The sequence below is a fragment of the Strix aluco genome, chromosome 22 (genome assembly GCF_031877795.1).
Source record: "Strix aluco isolate bStrAlu1 chromosome 22, bStrAlu1.hap1, whole genome shotgun sequence".
In the NCBI taxonomy this organism is placed as follows: domain Eukaryota; kingdom Metazoa; phylum Chordata; class Aves; order Strigiformes; family Strigidae; genus Strix; species Strix aluco.
The window spans coordinates 4765815-4782575 of record NC_133952.1 but is presented as its reverse complement, the minus strand read 5'-3'; the positions used below and the strand labels follow the sequence as shown (position 1 = coordinate 4782575).

General features: G+C 45.3%; 1 protein-coding gene across 8 annotated transcripts in view; it reads left to right on the top strand.

The window, feature by feature from the left end:
* The window catches only part of GPR157 (G protein-coupled receptor 157), a 30379-nt gene extending 17571 nt beyond the window's left edge, over positions 1 to 12808 (top strand). For 4 of the 8 annotated variants that reach the window (XM_074848110.1, XM_074848115.1, XM_074848112.1 and 1 more), the window contains 4 exons: positions 5863 to 6076; positions 8543 to 8737; positions 9238 to 9501; positions 11976 to 12808. In XM_074848110.1, the coding sequence (XP_074704211.1) occupies positions 5863 to 6076; positions 8543 to 8737; positions 9238 to 9459 (631 nt within the window). In that variant the 3' untranslated portion in view covers positions 9460 to 9501; positions 11976 to 12808. Of the gene's footprint in view, positions 1 to 5862; positions 6077 to 8499; positions 8738 to 9237; positions 9515 to 11975 lie in introns of those variants that run through there. The other 4 variants (XR_012626093.1, XR_012626095.1, XR_012626094.1 and 1 more) reach the window with 4 other exon arrangements.
* The last annotated feature ends 3953 nt before the right edge of the window (positions 12809 to 16761 follow it).

The following is a 16761-nucleotide window of genomic DNA, read 5'->3' as shown; positions in this document are numbered from 1 at the left end:
ATACCTGTCTGCTGCTTGACAAAACTCCTGTGTTTGGGATCTGTTTCCACGGGTCCCTGACTTCCCGGTCAGCCTGGCCCGAGATCCTTCCCCTCTCCCCAGGCAGGTTGCTGTAATTCAATTCTCAGAGGAGAATGTAGCCTACAAGAGAGGAGGCTGCTAGAAAAGCACTTGAGGGTTGTTTTGGTATGTTTGATTGAAAGCAAGACGGAACGTACCACAGTGTGGCTTTGTCTCAGTTTCTGCTACTTAGCGAGCTGATTTTCCACATCATGTTTAGTAAAAGCTTTCATTACGCAATTAGAGCTTGTGGAATCATGTGCTACCTCCACGCTGAGCAAAACAGTGATCCTTTAGTCCTCTGTGCTGCCAAGCTTTTGCAATAAATCATAAGAGGAATGATCTGGGTTTTTTTTAAAAAAAAAAAAAAAAGAGCCATCAGGCAAGTACTGAATTTTCTTTGGTTTCTCAGTCAAATATTTGTTGCCTTTTATTTTCAAACAGTATCATTTGGGAGATGATTGAGTTGGAGTTGAGTCCAGGTAAAGATGGGCCAGAGAAAGACATTAAGGCAAGGTGTGAATCAGGGAGGACCTTCAATTCCTGCCCTACCTGTTCTAATTAGCGCTCGACAGCGAGGACTGCGTGTGAGGAAGCCCGAGGTGACTGGACATGCATCTGTTGGTGAAGTTGAAAGAAGATGCAGTGAGACAGCAGGGTTTCTTATTTTATTTCAAGTTAATAGAATTGCACTGTAAGAATTATGGAGAGGACAGAGTGCCAGTAGAGCCACGTGCTGCTGAAGGAACAGAAAAAAGGAGTCCAACTTCTTTATGGGCATGCTGCCTATATCAGGCTACATCAAAAAGTTGATGCAAATCTGGCCTAATTGTGATTTTTCCTGTCTGCTAATCGCTTGTGTGGTTTTTGTCTGTACTTTGACTGCTTCATCTGATTTAATGCTTCTCAGTCTCATCAGCTGCAAAGTGCGGAAAGAACCGGATAGATTGACTGAAATAATGTTGGCTGTAATCTGTGCACTCTCAGAACTGTAAAAATCCTGAAAGATTGCTCTAACCCTGAGACAGAGAGGAAGGGAGTGTTCAAACTGAACTTCCTCTGGGTGAATTTGCTAGGTTTATTTTCAGGTCTTTGCAGTAAAAATAAAATGCCATCTTCTGTTCTTGGTATTGATCAGCTCCGCTTGCTCTGTCTGAAGGGCAATATAGATAGCTTGCATGGAAGAGCTATTGCTGGCTTCTGCTTCATAAATGACTCCCATTCTGTGCAGAGCCAGTGTTTAAAGCTTCATTCTGCTTTATGATCTGTGTGAAAAGCCAGAGAAAACAAGTGAGGACCTGTTCTCTGCCCATCCCCTTGTGACACATCTTCCTTCTTTCCTTCCCTGCACTTTTATCCTTACCTGAGAACTCAATCATCAAATCAAATTCTGGACATAATGCTTGGAGATGGCCCCGCTCGCACTTTTAAGTGCTTCAGAGTCCTGCTGGCTATCTAGGGTGCTGTTAGCTTCGAAATCTTTTTTAGTACCACGCAGATAAGAACTGCTGCAACTGATACAAAAAGATGGTAGTACGTACTTTATTGCAGGAGGTAGGTGAGAGAGACCTGTCTAGGGCAAAAGGAAAGGTAGCAAAGGGCAGATGATGTTTTAAGGATTGAAAGGTAAGTTTCCAGTGTTTTTGTCTAGGCAAGAACCTGGGATTTCTGCCCCCCCTCCTCGTTTCATGCAGTCATGCGGCGACTGTTGTGTGAAGAGTCATTCCGAGACCCTTCTGGAAGGGATTCAAGGCAGGATGGAGTTTTGTTGTGCGTGTTTCCTACTCCTCACAAGCAGCTACTCAATAAAGGGCAAGTGTTTGTAAAGATGAATACTTTGTTAATGTTGAGTATAAGCAGAGACTGTTCTTTAGCTGAGTGGAGCTGACTAAATATGTGTTGGAAGTCAGTGCCTGAAATTTTCTTTTTAGGGAAATTAGGATGTCACACTGGATCAAACCCGTCAAACAGGTTTGTTGCTTTTTGATTCATGTGGTAACACATCCACCTATTCTACTGCTAGACTAGAGAGCTACAGGCTCTTGTTTTGGTTTTAAACTTGGTGAGCTCAGGTGACCTTTGAAAACAAGCTTACAGTTGGCTTTGAAAATATTTATGCAGTGGTAAGGTATAAGTTCTGGCATCCAGAGTGTAAATTTCCAGGCTACCTCGCTTGTTCTGAATTCCTCAATATCGAGTATCATTTAGTTGGGTCATGTCATCTTTGCTGTGAGAGTAGTTGATCCAGACTCAGGGTGAGGAATGGACCAGAACCCACTTTGGGATTGTTTCTTGCTTTGCTTTTGATACAGCACTTGCTGTCAACCTCTGAAGTATTTGCATTTCATGATCAGGCTGCGCAGATGGTTAGAAGCACATACACACTTTTTTATATGTATATGTGTGTGTGTGTGTACATAAAATAGATGTGTGTGCTTATATATACATTTATAACCACACGTATGTATGTATATATGCATGCATGTCCATGGAGTACTCGGGGATCCTTTCATGCACTACTGTGGGAGTCCTCCTGGACTGCCTCGGCGTGACTCTGACAGTGCCACTGCTGGATTTCAGAGCTGGGCTCAGAGCTGGCACAGGGATCTCTTGAAATTCGCTGTGGCTTTGTCATGTTGTTTATAAAACGCTTGTAGGCCAGGCCAACCAAGGTGCCAGCTACTTAACCGCTGGTGCCTTAGCTTTTAACTTCTTGCATGCTTCTCTGGAGGAGTCCCTGCTTCTACCAGGCACTTGGGTGCTGCAAAGTGTTTGATGCTTGAAGCAGGGGAGCAAAAATTAAATTGGAGCAGATTTGGTCTGGAGTTCTGCCTACAATGTATGCTCAAAGCTCTTTCCTGAAATTGGCTGGTATATCCAGAATATTGATTTTTTTTTTTTCTCTTTACAGAGTAAAAATTCCTGTCCCCAGAAGGATTTGCCTGCAGGTTTGCTGGTGGGATGGCTTGTTGTCTAACCTGTGCGGGCAGGTGACTGCAAATCTTCCCTGCTTGTAAGAGTCAGGGGGGAAGGCAGGCAGCTGTGCAGTGTAAATCAAAATGTGGTATTAAGCAATCTGACCCAGGCATACCGAGGACAAGAAAACCAGTACGACTGGAGCTGTACGCTGCTATAGTTTAAGGGTCCTTGTCTTACCTTGTCTAAATGCAGCATGGGTGTTGATGTGGAAAGATAAGCTGGGTTGTGTGGTTTTTTTTATTAATTGATTGCCGGGGGCTATATTAGGGAAATAAATACTGTTGTATCTGTCTTAGAGAAGGGATTGCCAGCCTTTTACAGAGATGCAAGGAGTAATCTTCTTTCCCTTCTCTCCCACACTAATTTCATTTAGATCCAAGAGTGCTTTTGAGAGCCCCAGCCTACACAATTGCACGGTCTTTGGGGCTTAGAGTAAAATTTCCACCTCTTTGTGTTATTTTGGATCCTTCTTTTTCCAGTCTTTATGTATGCTTTGGGTGTATAATATTCTGATTCTTACGTTCCTCCATTATTCTAGATGAGTATAAGGCATTGATGTTTTCCAGTCCTTCAGAATCTGTCATTTAGGGGTTCTTAAGAATAAGCAAATCACTAGTCTCAGTTCTCCTTTCCAGTTTTCTAAAATGAAGCTGAGAAGTTCACTGAAATGTCCGATGACTTTCTAGATTCTTTCTAACTTCGAGTTTGTAATCCTTACTCCTTGGTGTTGTAACAGCCATCTGATACCTGAAAATGCCTGATGTGTGACAGGTTTTTTTCCACCTTCTTCCTTTCACTAGTTAGATACTTGAAGATTTTTTTTAAAATCCTTCGTCTGATAGTCCAGTTTTTCCTACTGTGACCTCTCTTACTGAGTCTGTACGTACTTAACACTGTTCTCTTTTATATCCATGCATTGTAATTTGACCTGGTTTTATCTTTTCATATAACTCTCTTTCACTTTCAGGTCACTGTGGAGATCATGATTTAGGCAAATCAGTTTATTAATACATTTCCTTTTTCTTGGTGCTGGACTCATTTGTGCTTGTGTGCCTTAATATGTTTTCTTTAAGGAAGTGCCAGTTCTCTTGAATTCTTTGCCTCAGTGGTTAGCTCTTCCAAGTGTACTGAAATTTGAGTGTCTTTGCATCTGTAATCCTAGTTTTGAGGCAAGTCACCATTTTTAATGAAATGAGTCTTGAGTTGTGTAGAAAATTCCATGGTGGTGGCGATGTTTGGGATGTTTTTAGAAAGCCTGCTCTGATAATAGCATGGGGAGGGCTTCCTGCAGCAGAACTGTCCTTAAATAACAACCCAGGCTTGGATTAGTACTCGCTGTTCTGAACATTGAAACAAAATGTTCTAAGCATGCTAAAAGGTTGACTCTGAATTTCTTACAGCATTATATTTACATTTGTTTTGTGAGTAGGTGAACCCAGACATTATTTGAGTAGGAAATGGGGTATTTTTGAAATCTAATATCATGGGATTATCCCTGATTTTTCAGTTGGGCTGTGGAATTTCAGATAATCTGGTCTAGGCAACTGCTGGTTGCCTACATAGTCTGATGCATGTGAAACGGATTTTAGGAGGAAGATCCTTTTCATGCTCTCTGCAGCTGCTCCAGGCTGTCAGTGAAGGATGAGCGTGAACCAGGAAGGTAATGAGCGCCATACAGTAATGGCTTTGTTTTCTTTGTGTCTGGAGAGACCAGGAGGGTTATGCTGGAGCTCCATCTGAGCACTCTATGAAGCATTTCTGTCATTTATTGAAGTGTCCCTTGTCCCTCTTAAGGCTCCACAGAACCTTTCTCTGAGGATGACTGTGGGAAGGGCAGGTGATGCATTCAGTTGAATGCAGGGCAGTATTTCAGTTGTGGAGTCATTAATGAGTTGTATGTACATCACGGGTTAGGGCAGGCCTGTGAAATCCTGGGTATCAACAGCACCCAGGAAGGGGAGGAGAATTTTTACATTTGGGCTCATGGAATTTTTCAGTTCTTCCTCATGGTTTTTTGTGGGCAGCCCAAGCTGCTGTGTGACTTAATTCATGTGTGTCACCACAGTTATTTTTCTTCTAAATGCTTCCCTATATATGCTTCTGCTGTCAAGAGAGAAGCCAAAGTCAAAAGACAGCTCCAAATTATGAGAATGTGGCTCCTCTTTGCTTTCTTAGCTTTTTGCTGTTACTGCCAGTGCTTTTTTTGGGGGAAGAAACTTGCCCTTTATCCTTCAGAAATTATCCTTTTGCTCCCAAAATATTGACTGTACTTCCAGTTAAAAACAAAGCAAACAAAAAAACCCACTAATGGAATAAAATTGTGGATTTCTTTGTGTGCTGGTTCCTTATGTGCTTAAGAATCAGTATGTGGGATTTGGTTGCTCATGTACTGAAAGCTCTGAATCTGCCTGCTTGCTCTCAAATGGCTGGGTCCTACAGGATAGTCACATTGTATGATGCTTTGGTCTTGTCAAGTCCTTGATCTCACCTGTATCCAGGGGAGAAGGGGCATAGGTGGGATGTCTCCTGTTCACCTGCTTGCTGTGCAGGCCAGGTTCCAGCTTGGAGCGTAGCGCATCATTATGCATCTGGCCTTCAGGACTGGGGATCCAAGTTCCTAGAGCGGGTCCCCAGGAAGTGGATTTGCTGTCCACATTCATATGTTGTCAAATACCTGTTTGTCAGTCGCTTCCCTTCGGCCCAGATGTTGGCATCCTGTCTGATGGAGAATCCCTTGGTCTGTCACCCATTTTCCCTGAGGTGTGGAGGGACTAAACTGAGTATGTTCTTTGCTTAACCTTGTTCTTCGTGTTCTTTCCTCAGCTGGGGAGTCCCCCTTGGCATTACGGTGGCGGCTGTTGCTCTGAAGAAGATTGGCTATGATGCCTCCAATGTTTCTGTGGGCTGGTGTTGGGTCAACTTGGATGCAGAGGATCGGGTCTTGTGGATGCTGTTAACGGGGAAAGTTTGGGAGATACTGGCCTATGTGATTTTGCCGGTGCTCTACATCCTCATCAAGAAGCACATTAATAGAGCGGTGAGTATTTTGCTGCTTTCAGCGTAGGTTACAGACTTGCTATCTGGTTATATCTTCCCATGCTCTGAAGATTTTGCTGCATATTTAGCAGCTACACAGGCAGGAATTGCTTCAGATACCACTAAAACGCACTGGCAGAAGCAGTACACCTGGCTGAGCCGCCTGCAGCATCATTACACGGGGACTTAGCACACGAAGAATGCAAAAGCCTTTTGAAAACTTACGAGGGCTGTGGGATTTACATGAGTGAAATGTGAAGATTAAAGTAAAATGTGAAGTAAGAATTAAAACAGGATGTGAAGGACAAAATTCAGCTTTAATCAGCCTTCCACAGTTCCACTTGTGCCAAGCCTGAGATTGGCATCTGGACTTACCTAACCTCAGTCATTTTAGGATCTCTAATGATAGTTTGTGTTTATGAATACCTGTTTTGTACTAGCAGCACAAAGCCCCATTTGGGAGTCTGGGTGCTATATAACATTAGGCACCATATGCTTACACAATACAGGAAGACACCCTGTCCTAGGAGGGTTTCAGAACTCAGAGGCTAATTTGCTGCTGTTCCTTGTGAACACACAGAATCCAGGCATCTAGGAGAACATTTGCATAATACAGAAATGTAGATTGAGAGTGGCAGAAGGAACTACATCCAGGGATTCCTTTTTTCTCTAATTTGTGTTAGGGGAAAAAAATCCCTACACCTGGATAGATATCCTTCTGGGAAGTGCTGCCACTGCAAACCTGCTTGCTGTGGTGTAGTTATGGCAGTTGTAGTTGGGGATAAACACAAATCTGGTTAGGGCAGGATTCTGCAGACGAGTTGGAAGAACAACGTAGTCTTAAGCAGTCCTAAGGGACCCGGGAAAGGGGAGTTGGAAAGGGTTTGTGAGTGCCTGTCAGCATCACCTGACATAAATCAGCCAGGACGCTGTGTTCCAGCAGCTGTCAAAGATAGCAGTGTGACTGCCCAGAAACCTGACCCCCCGGCCAGGCTCTCACCTCCTGTTCTGCCAGGGATTCCTGGGCATCTGCTCTCCCTTCCCCACTCCCAGCCCTGACCCTCTCACAAGGAGCAAAGCTGAGGACAGGCAGTTGTCACTCTCTTCTCTTAATGGGGGTCTGAGGGCTGGAGCAGCAGCACATGGGGCCTTGTGGACTGGAGCATCTCTCTTTGCATCATTAGGGGTTTTGCCAAGCCTGGTAGCCTGCTTACGAAGCCTTTTTACTGGCAGGAGGTCTCCTATTTCCAAGGAAGAGCAATAGGCAACCAGGGGTGGGTTTGGGCTGTACTGATGGCTGAAGTGGGTTTTGCAGTAGTGGCTCCTGCACAGCCTAAGAGGCAGGAGAAATTATGGAAGTAGCTCTTGTGGGACGGACACACAGGATGTCTACTAGGGGCTTTCCAGATGGAAAATACTGCGTGGGAGTGGATGGGAAGCTGCACTGCTTTGGATGGGGTTTGACAGGCCACTGTGCAGTGCTGTCCTACAGCTTTGTTCTGTAGGTGTCAGGACTGGGAGTACTGGAGTGAAGGAGAATACTGTGCATCAAAGTTCTGTGTGCTCTGTAGACCTGATGGTAGGAGGAATAGTTTTCCGCAGGCCAGCTATCCTGAGATTTAATCCCTTCACCCACATTAACATCCTGGTGTTCATCATCATGTGTCCCAGCAGCTCCTCTGGGCTGTGTTGACCTGCTCTCGTCCATCCAGGAATCTGAGTGCATCCAGGAGACTCTACCCTAGGATGTCTCATGGGCCTTACACATCCAACCACCCTGATCCAGGGCACAGAACCCTGATATTTTTTTCTACATATTGCTGATACAGAGGTTTGCTGGCTTGTCCAAATCCATGAAAGCCCATTGCTGACAGTATATGGTCAGAAATCAGGCAACAGGTTCTAGACAAACATACTGAAGGACTGGTTCACATGGGCGTAAATTCCTTGTGGAACTTGCTGGCTGTGGCCGTGGTGAAGGCCAGAAGTTTGAATAGCTTGAGAAGGATGAGCCAGAGTTCTCCCCATATGCATATATATATATATATATATATAACTCCCAAGAGGCCTTCCCAAGGCCAGACCTTTAGCCGTGCATTTTCGAAGTGGTAAAGCCAACAACAGTGGCCCAGTAAAACTATTTTGTGGAGCACTGCATTTTTTTTTTTTACATTGTTATGACCTGGTTTCTTGGCAACTATGTAGTTGATGTTAGTTAATATAAAGCTTTAATGGGACTCTGATAAGGGCCGGATATCCTTTATTTGCCACCCTTTGGCTTCAGCAGGAATGTTTGTGTTAGCAAAGGCAGAATGTGGCTGAAGACTGGTGCTCGTAACAGTGTCCCTGTTAACTTCCTGCAAGATGCAAAAATCTAGTTTGCTTTAGAAAGAATCCCTAGAGCTCAATGTCCAATGTGTGTAGCTTTTTGTTCATGTTTTTGTCTCCCTCCCACCCTCCGTGGAAGCACGCAGCGCTCTCAGAGTATCGCCCCATTCTCTCAAGAGCACCTGCATTTCAGCCCCGGACTTCCATAGCAGATAAGAAGCTGATTCTCATCCCTGTCATCTTTATCATCCTCCGCGTGTGGAGCACTGTACGATTCATTCTGACCCTCTGTAACTCCCCTGCAGTGCAAAATTCAGTCCTGGTTGTCCTGCATGTAAGTATTTGTCAGGAAACGCATTAGAAGGAGGATCTGGGAGGGAGATAAAGCTTTGGTGCTCTTAATACCACTTTTGTGGCAGGATGCAGCACATTGCAAGAACATCAGCTCTCTGCTGGCAGGCAGGTCTGGGATGCTCAGCAACAGCTATTTCAGCAGCATCTAGTGGCTACAGAGAATAACTGCAACAGGAGTGTTGGGCAGCGCTGGCTGCTTGTAGGAAAAGCAGGCTCAGACCAGAACTGCTGGGTGTCTGTCCCTCAGCAGGGCTCAGCCTGCTCCTGCCCTAGAACAGGCTGTAAAAACGACAACCCACAACAGCTGTCTGGTCTGATTTTGGGTGCAGGGTTGATTTTTCTGAATCTGTTTCTCTCATTTAGGTGGAAGTTGCTGACTGTCAGCTGGGCAGTACTATAGCTGGTCTGACACGATGTTTGCTCTTCTCTGGGGGGTGTCTGTAGCAGCAGCACTGGTTAATTCCTTTTTTGCTTTTTCAGGGAATCGGTAACACATTCCAAGGAGGTGCCAACTGCATTATGTTTGTCCTCTGTACGCGAGTGGTGCGGACTCGGCTGTTTTCCTCCATTTGCTGTTGCCACTACGATGAGTTGGATTGGCCTTTGCAAAGATCAAACAGCTGCTGGCAGCGCCCAGAACCCCACAAGGACAAGGATGTGCCAGGCCCTGAGCGGACAAAACCCCTGCTTTCCAGCACCTGAGCCTGGACTGTCTACATCTCAGTGTTGATTTCTTCTTTCTTGGTAAAGATCTAGTGTGAGTCTTTCCTCCTGCCCTGCCTGTGTGCAGCTTCATGATGTGAGGGGTGGGGAACAGCTATCAGTAAGCAGATGACAGAGAGGTAGGTTTCTGCTGCCTCAGGGGGGGGGTTCCCTGTCTGAGTCTACAGCAGCTCCCCATCATGCTCCTGTGGGGTGAAACCATTTACAGAACTGATCCACTCCCCTTCCCTCTGAGCTGGGGTAGTGTCTGTTACTCAAGCCTGTAAAATGAGGAAATAACTGCAGTGCTGTCTGGCCAGCAAGGACGGGACACCAGTGAAAACTCAAGAAAAGGAATTAGTGGCTCCTCATGATGTAAAATGCCATGCACACATACATTTCTCAGTACTGCACAGTTCAGATGTATTTAGTGCCCCAAGTGTTCCTCATGAGGTAATGCAATCCCTGCTGACGATCATAAAAAACCCCCAGAGGGTAAGTGGTTCATCCAAGCTTACACAGAAAATCTGTAGGAGCAAAACCTTGACAGAAGCTCTTCATCATTTCAGGTACAAGACTGGACACTGATGCCCTTGCTTGGGTCTGGTTGTGTGAGCATCTTGCTTCCTTGTGCTTGACCTCATGGGTGATAGTTGCAGAACATGCAGGGGTGTCAAGACTGAATCCATTTAAGAGCACTCGGGGTTGGGGTGCTGCGTGGGTTTCTGTCTATGAAGCAGGTATTGGTAGCACTCTCTTTAGTAACAAGAGTGCAGCTGGAGGAGGTAAAAACCTAGAGCAGCTGTCCTGACTGCTTCAGTAAGGGTAAACCGTGGTGTGCTGGGAACTGCAGTCTCTTCAGAAAGAGTATGAAACCCTGTGTGCTTGTGCAGTTACGCTAACCTGCAGGTCACCCTCAGTGAAAAGGGCTGAGTCCGAAAGGTCGCGAGTCTGCCTGGGGTCGTGGGGCACAGCAGGGGCTGAGCATCCTGCGAAGCACACTGTGTTCTGGGTATGGTATGTCTCTGAGTAAACCTCTCATGTACATCTGTTTCTTGTCCTCCCAGACCACAAAGCCTGAAAAAAAAGGATTTTTTTTAATCAATTCACAATTCTTTTTAATTTGTATAACAAGTTTTTGCAAAAGAACAGGAGCCTCATGAATTGCCTGGGGAGAGAGGGCAGCTGTCAGGCTCCCACTGCTCTAGGCACCCAGCTGTTCAAAAGCTGCTCTTATTAGTTTAATTTTCATCACTTTAACAGCATGCAGAACAGTTAAATGATACAGTGATCTTGTGGGACTATAGGCAGAGGCGGGTCCCATTATTTCCTGAATTGAAGACTTGGCATTAACTTTATTATTATATTAATATATTTAAGCCCCCTTGTACACAGTCTGTGTAAACATGGGAAAGTGGAGTCCTCAAGAGCTCATTAGCCTATTTCGTGGGGCTGCAAAGGGGCTCAGCTCTTTAGTATCCCTCGAATCTTTGAAGGGTAGATGCAAGCATCTTATCTCGCATAAATGATTTCAAGAGGTTTTTCTTCCTTTCAAAAGGCTTTTTTTAAAGTTCTGAAAGTTAAGTAGCAACCTTGGTAGCTCAGCCTCATGTTAATCCCATGAGGCTTGGAAAGAGAAGCTATGTTAAAAACTTCTTGCAGAAAGGCAGGATAGTAAATCTAAAATTTTATGAGACTTAGAATTGTGCTGTGTTCAGTTTTTTTGGAGCCAACCCTGAAGAGAGGAAGTAAAATTGTCACCAACTTGGCTTAAGGGAAAACAAAACAAAACACCACAAACACAAAAAAACCCACCCCACCCCCCAAAAAAACCCCACCCAAAAGTAATCAAAACAGATTCCCTGTTCTCAGTTTGCCTTTTTCCCTAACAGAGTTCTGAGAAATGTTTTTTGAGGAATGTGCAGCTTGACAGAATTACATTTCCAGCTCCCAGGGGTTCAGGGAAACATGCTGGTTTGTAAAGGGCAGCTGTTGGCAATAGCACCTGTGCTGATACAAGTGGAAAGTCTCCGGCATCTTCATGTTGGCAAGAACAGGGAAAGAAAAACAGCCAACAGAGAACCTCTTAGAAGTGTCTGTAGTTTCTGCAGCCTAAATATAAACAGAGATGGGATAATAGGGGAGGTGGAGTGCAGAAATGCTTGGCTGCTCCTGGCAGGTCCCCCTCAGTCTCTGGCATGAAGTACAAAAGCAGGGGTGGTGCTGGGGTGCCCTTCTCCCTGCAGCCTCAGTGGGCTGTGAAGGTGACTCTGAACTCTTTCCTGTCAGGTGTGGGCTGGAGGATTTTAACTCAGATGTTTCTGAAGGTGGCTGAGGTTGGGGTACCTGGCTGTACTTTAGGAATGGGTCTATCATGTCTGCTTTCAGCTCCTGCAAGGTGATGTTCCTGAGGTTCGAGCTGCAGCAAGCTCGTCCTGGCTCAGGGCAAACCTGTGCGCACGGGCTGCAGGAAGATGGGGCAGCCCTGGATTTTAACTGTGCTTCATTTTGAGCAGGTGCAGGATCATCCCAGAGTCCCACAGAGGGAGCTAAAGCCTGGGAAAAAGCATGGCTGGAGTGGCTGAGCAGACGGAAAGGTCCCACTCCTCCTCGGTGTTTGGATACCAGCTGCTTTGGTCTTGAACTTTCTCAGGATCCTCTGGAAGATACTCGCAACTTCCTGGTTTTCCTCCCTCCTTCCCTCTCCCACCACTATAAATCTTAAAATTGTTTGGGGTTTTGCTTTTCTGTCTGACAAGGCGAATGTGTTGTGAGTTCTGGGGTGAACAAATACCATGGTGTTAGGAAAACTTTAGCAGCTGCTGAATAGGACTATCCTGGGCATGGATTTCAGTCCTAGTGTGTGAGGTCTTCCAGGGGGCTCCAGACTGGCTCCTGTTCTTCACTTCAATGTGGACAGTAGCATGCAAACATGCCTGTTTGGTGGTGGTGATGGATGGTTCCTCTTGATGGTTTATTCCTCCTCCTCAGTGGTTAGGGGTCGTCATCATCAGGGTTTGTGGTGGCAGCATATTTATTACCTCCTGGGAAGACCTGAGCTCTGCAGACTCCCTTGGTGCTCGGGGAAGTGTGGGTGTAGTACCCCAGCCTCCAGCAAGGACAGCCCTCGCCAGCAGCAAGACAAGGCACGAGCTCTGAACTCCAGATGTCCTCTGCCGAAGCACGGGCTGCCGTCTGTTCTTGCTTTGGAAGTGTTATGTCAGAGCTGGGGAGGGGATGGGGTTTTGTTTGCTGTTTGGAGATGGTGTTTTACCTCATTTACAGCTCCTCACTTGTTTTTTAAACATTTTCTCTGACTTTTACAAAATAAAGTTTTATTCTCTACCAAGATGTTGTTCAAGCATGTTGTGATAGGTCTCAGCACCTTGGAGAACTTGGATGAGAAACTGCTGCAAGATCTTCCTTCAGGTCTCTTCTGTGTCTACCTTAAAGACAAAGGCATGTACAGGAAGACAAATCTTTTCTACCTATTTGTAGATATGTTCCTCTTCCTATCTTTTTTACATGTATAGAAATGTAACCCTTTCATCAGTCTGAGCAGCCTGTTCACCAGTATGTGTTACTGTAGTTCATTTTCACTGGCCTGTTGCTATGGACTGTGAAAAGCCTCTGAGAATCGAGTATGTGGGTCTTGTTTCCCTTGGGTTCAGTCGACCTTATGGACTGTGGCTCTCAGCTATGTGAGATTACAAATGATACGTAATCGAGATTACAAATTGCCCTTTCTCCAGATGAGGCCAGGCTGTAAGGTAGGTGGGACTAATGTTGGGGGGAACTGGTGCCATCCCAGGACTTGCCCAAATAGAGAAAATCCAAGTCATTATGAGGAAAACAGCTGAGGCCTGGGCAGGCTGACAGTTGAGTATTGCTTTGTGAGTTGCCATATGACTCCAACCTGGGCCTGAACTTTTCTCAGAAGAGATTCAAACTTCCTTGGCCATCTCCCAGGACTGGAAGCAGCCAAGACCCCTGGTGTCACGAGTGGTGCTGGACCACAGCTCGATGCACAGTGGATTGAGTGACAGTGTCTGTTACTCAGGTTGCACAAGGCTTCCCATCTGGGATATCTCCTTTTCTGTAGTTTATAACCGTGCCTCAAATGTAACTGATTGATCTGGGCAGGCGAGGAAAGGAGTCCAGATGTGGACATGTGGTTGATGTCAGAACAAAGGGGAGGGAGCCGAGCTGTGTGCTCATTTCCAGTAACTCTTGGGAGTCTTTGAAGATCATGGAGAGATTTTAAGTATATGAAGACAGAAAGAGCTGTATGTGTGTGTGGGGGGGTGCTGACTGCCTATTATGGACTATGGGAATGGAGCCTGGGGAGGGGGAAGTAAGAAAAGCTAGGTCTGCAAAGAGCAGAGCTTGTTAAATAACAAGAGCTGGAAAGAAACCAGGCTGGAAAGATGAGAAGGACTTGTGGTGGTTGGAAGTGGAGTTGGAAGTTTTTAGACTGAGTGGATTAAAAATACAAGCCTGCAATGAAAATGTTGAGTTGGAGGAGTGGACTGCGTGAAGGAAGCAGGAGTGGGACACAGCTCTGGGTTGAGGGGAGTAAAGAGCAAAGGGTTATAATGGCTGGAGGGTGCTTGTCCACGCTCTTTCCCCAGGTTGGTTAGAGCTTTGTGACTTCACCCCTCAGCTACAAATACTATCAGTACTGTTACACTACTTATCAGTACTGTTGATGCTGATTTGGTCACTGCAAAATCCTTTTTTCCCTTTTTGTCTTTTTCCCAAAACTTGAGTCTAATTGTACAAGATGATCCCTGGCTCTAGGAGTGAACCAAGGTTCTGTAGTACAGGAGGATTTGGGTGATGTCTGTTCTACTTTAAAACCTAGAAGTTGTGTGTTTAACGAACCATCTATTTGCAAAAAAAGGATAAATCATCTCGTTGCTAAAGCAGAGGAGCACCTTAGAAAAGTAATTTCTGGTCATGCCACTATTACCTTCTCATCACGAAGAACAGTTACAGAGATGACACCAGAGTACTTCAATGCTGCCAAACCCAATATTTGTAAGACATAGGGCTTCATAATATAAGTCAGTCCTGCTGCTTAGAAGCAGTGTGAATGTCTGTTGTGCTGCACTGAATTCCACCTATCTTGTAGTCCGTGCAGCCTGATAGGGAACTGCAGAAACCAATGCAGGGAGGCATGAGCTGGCAAAGGCAGGTCTTGGCTGGCACAGTCACTATTTCTGTCCCGGATAGAAAAATGAACCCACTGAGGTCCAAGAGGGCAGTGTGGGTATTTGGACAGTCAGGTGCTTCTGCTGAACAAAGTGAAGATGGAGATTTAATATCCAAACATTCCAACACTTTCTGAAACATCTTCTGGGTCACACAACCCTGCCAATAGAGAAAGGACCAGACACTTCCCAGACCAACTTATCAGATCTTGATATGGTAAGTTTACAGATCTGTCTGCTCCTCTGTTTTTATTTCACGCATCTGTGTGGCTGAGCCTCTTCTAAAATGGTCTTTGAGGAAAGCAATGGAAAAGGAAGAAGGCTTGCAGGATGCTACCTAGCATTGCTTTTATGCAGTGAAAATAGGGTCTCATTCACCTCTTAGTTCCAGAGCCTCATGTCTGCTACTGTTTACCTGCAGAGTGTGCTTGTTTTGTGGCAATCCCCTTTCCTATTGCTAGGGGATCACACTGGTATATCTGCCGCTTGCTTAACTGACTGGGAGCCATTTATGCAGCTGATAAAGCATTATCTGTATACGACTTATTTGCAGGCAAATAATTTGTTACTTGAATTATTGTTTCACCTTGAGGCCCCAGTTGTAGCTCAGGACTGTGTATGATATTGAATTAGCCTTGACTGAACATGCAATTCTGTCCCAAATGCAGGTGAAAATGCTGCTAATGTCATTCTCTTGGACATTTACTGTGGGATGTCCCCTAATAAGTCTCCTTACTGCAAGCTTTGCGGTCTGCCTACTGCAGCATGGCTGACTGCCAGCTCCTAACCATCACTTTTGTATAGCTCACTGCTAATGTTCTCCAGCAGATTTGTTCTGGAAGATAAGCCTCCCCTCTGAATTATTTTGCCAGAGATATCAGGATTTCATAGGATCCGGCTTTGAGCACAGACAATTGGGCTGAGTGTGAATAGTTCCCTGCACACACGCATGGGAACTCTTAGCACGTGGTGGACAAGTGCAGAGGAGAGAAGATGCAGAGCTGAGTTAATGTCTGCAGGCAAAGGCACTCTGGGGTGAAGAGCAGATGTAAGAAGCTTAATATGTGCTGTAGCTGAAATTGAAAATGTGCTTGTAAAATGCCTGTAAAACTGGTTCTCTTGTTACTGGCTCTGTTCTCTGCCCAAGTCCAACAGGATCTCGGCTGTTGAAGAAGTTACACCCCTGCAATTGCTTTGAAAGTCCAAGAAGTTCATTCACCATCCTGTCTCCCTTCATCGAGCTCTTTCAAGATCATCCCAGTGCCAGTTACCTTATGGATGTTGTTACCAGATTCTTGCTGTGAATGGCAAATACTCAAAACGTTCTGCTGCAGTAAGCAAATATTTACTCTGATGAAGGATTTCTGATGGCAAACATACATGTCCTGTTTGATTTCTGTATGTGTCAAGATTATTTCTTCAAGTTCAGGGAAGGAGTTTAAAGACCGTGATGGAGAATTCTTCTCTCTTATAATTACTGAGTGTCAGAGTGGCTGTCGTTCTGCCAAGAGCTCCCAGAAGAATGATACTGTCTTTAAAGAAAAGGAATTTCATGAAAGAAGTTTGTCCTCCTTGCAGCTTCCCCACCCCTGGGGCAGAACATTTACTTTCCAGTTTCCCTCTTCTGACTAAAGATCTGTGAAAGTGAGAACTAAACTAGCTGCTGAGTGAGTGATGGCCTGTCCCATTCATTTTGGGGTGCTTTGAGCAATGTTTGAAGGCAGCATGGGAAAAGCTGAGCTAGCTCAGAGGGTTTTGGTTTGTGCCAGCTCGCTTCATCCTCTCAGTGGCAATGCAGAGGGGAAGGTGGGGAAAGGTGACTGATGGGTGAAATGAATATACTGGTTTGCATCTCTCTTCAGTTAAGATGCCACATGACAGGTAGGACTGAAGCAGGAGTAGTTCCTGAAAGTCACAGGAGTGAGGTGTTATCCACTGTCATGGTATCCTAGCAAACGACATCCTTGTGGACATTAACTTACAACAAATGCAATAAAAGACAAATGGCAAAAAGTCTAGGGACTAAGTTCCACTACCCTCAAAGCAACAGGGCTCTGTTCCCCTTCCTATTTTTAGAGCAGGATGCTTT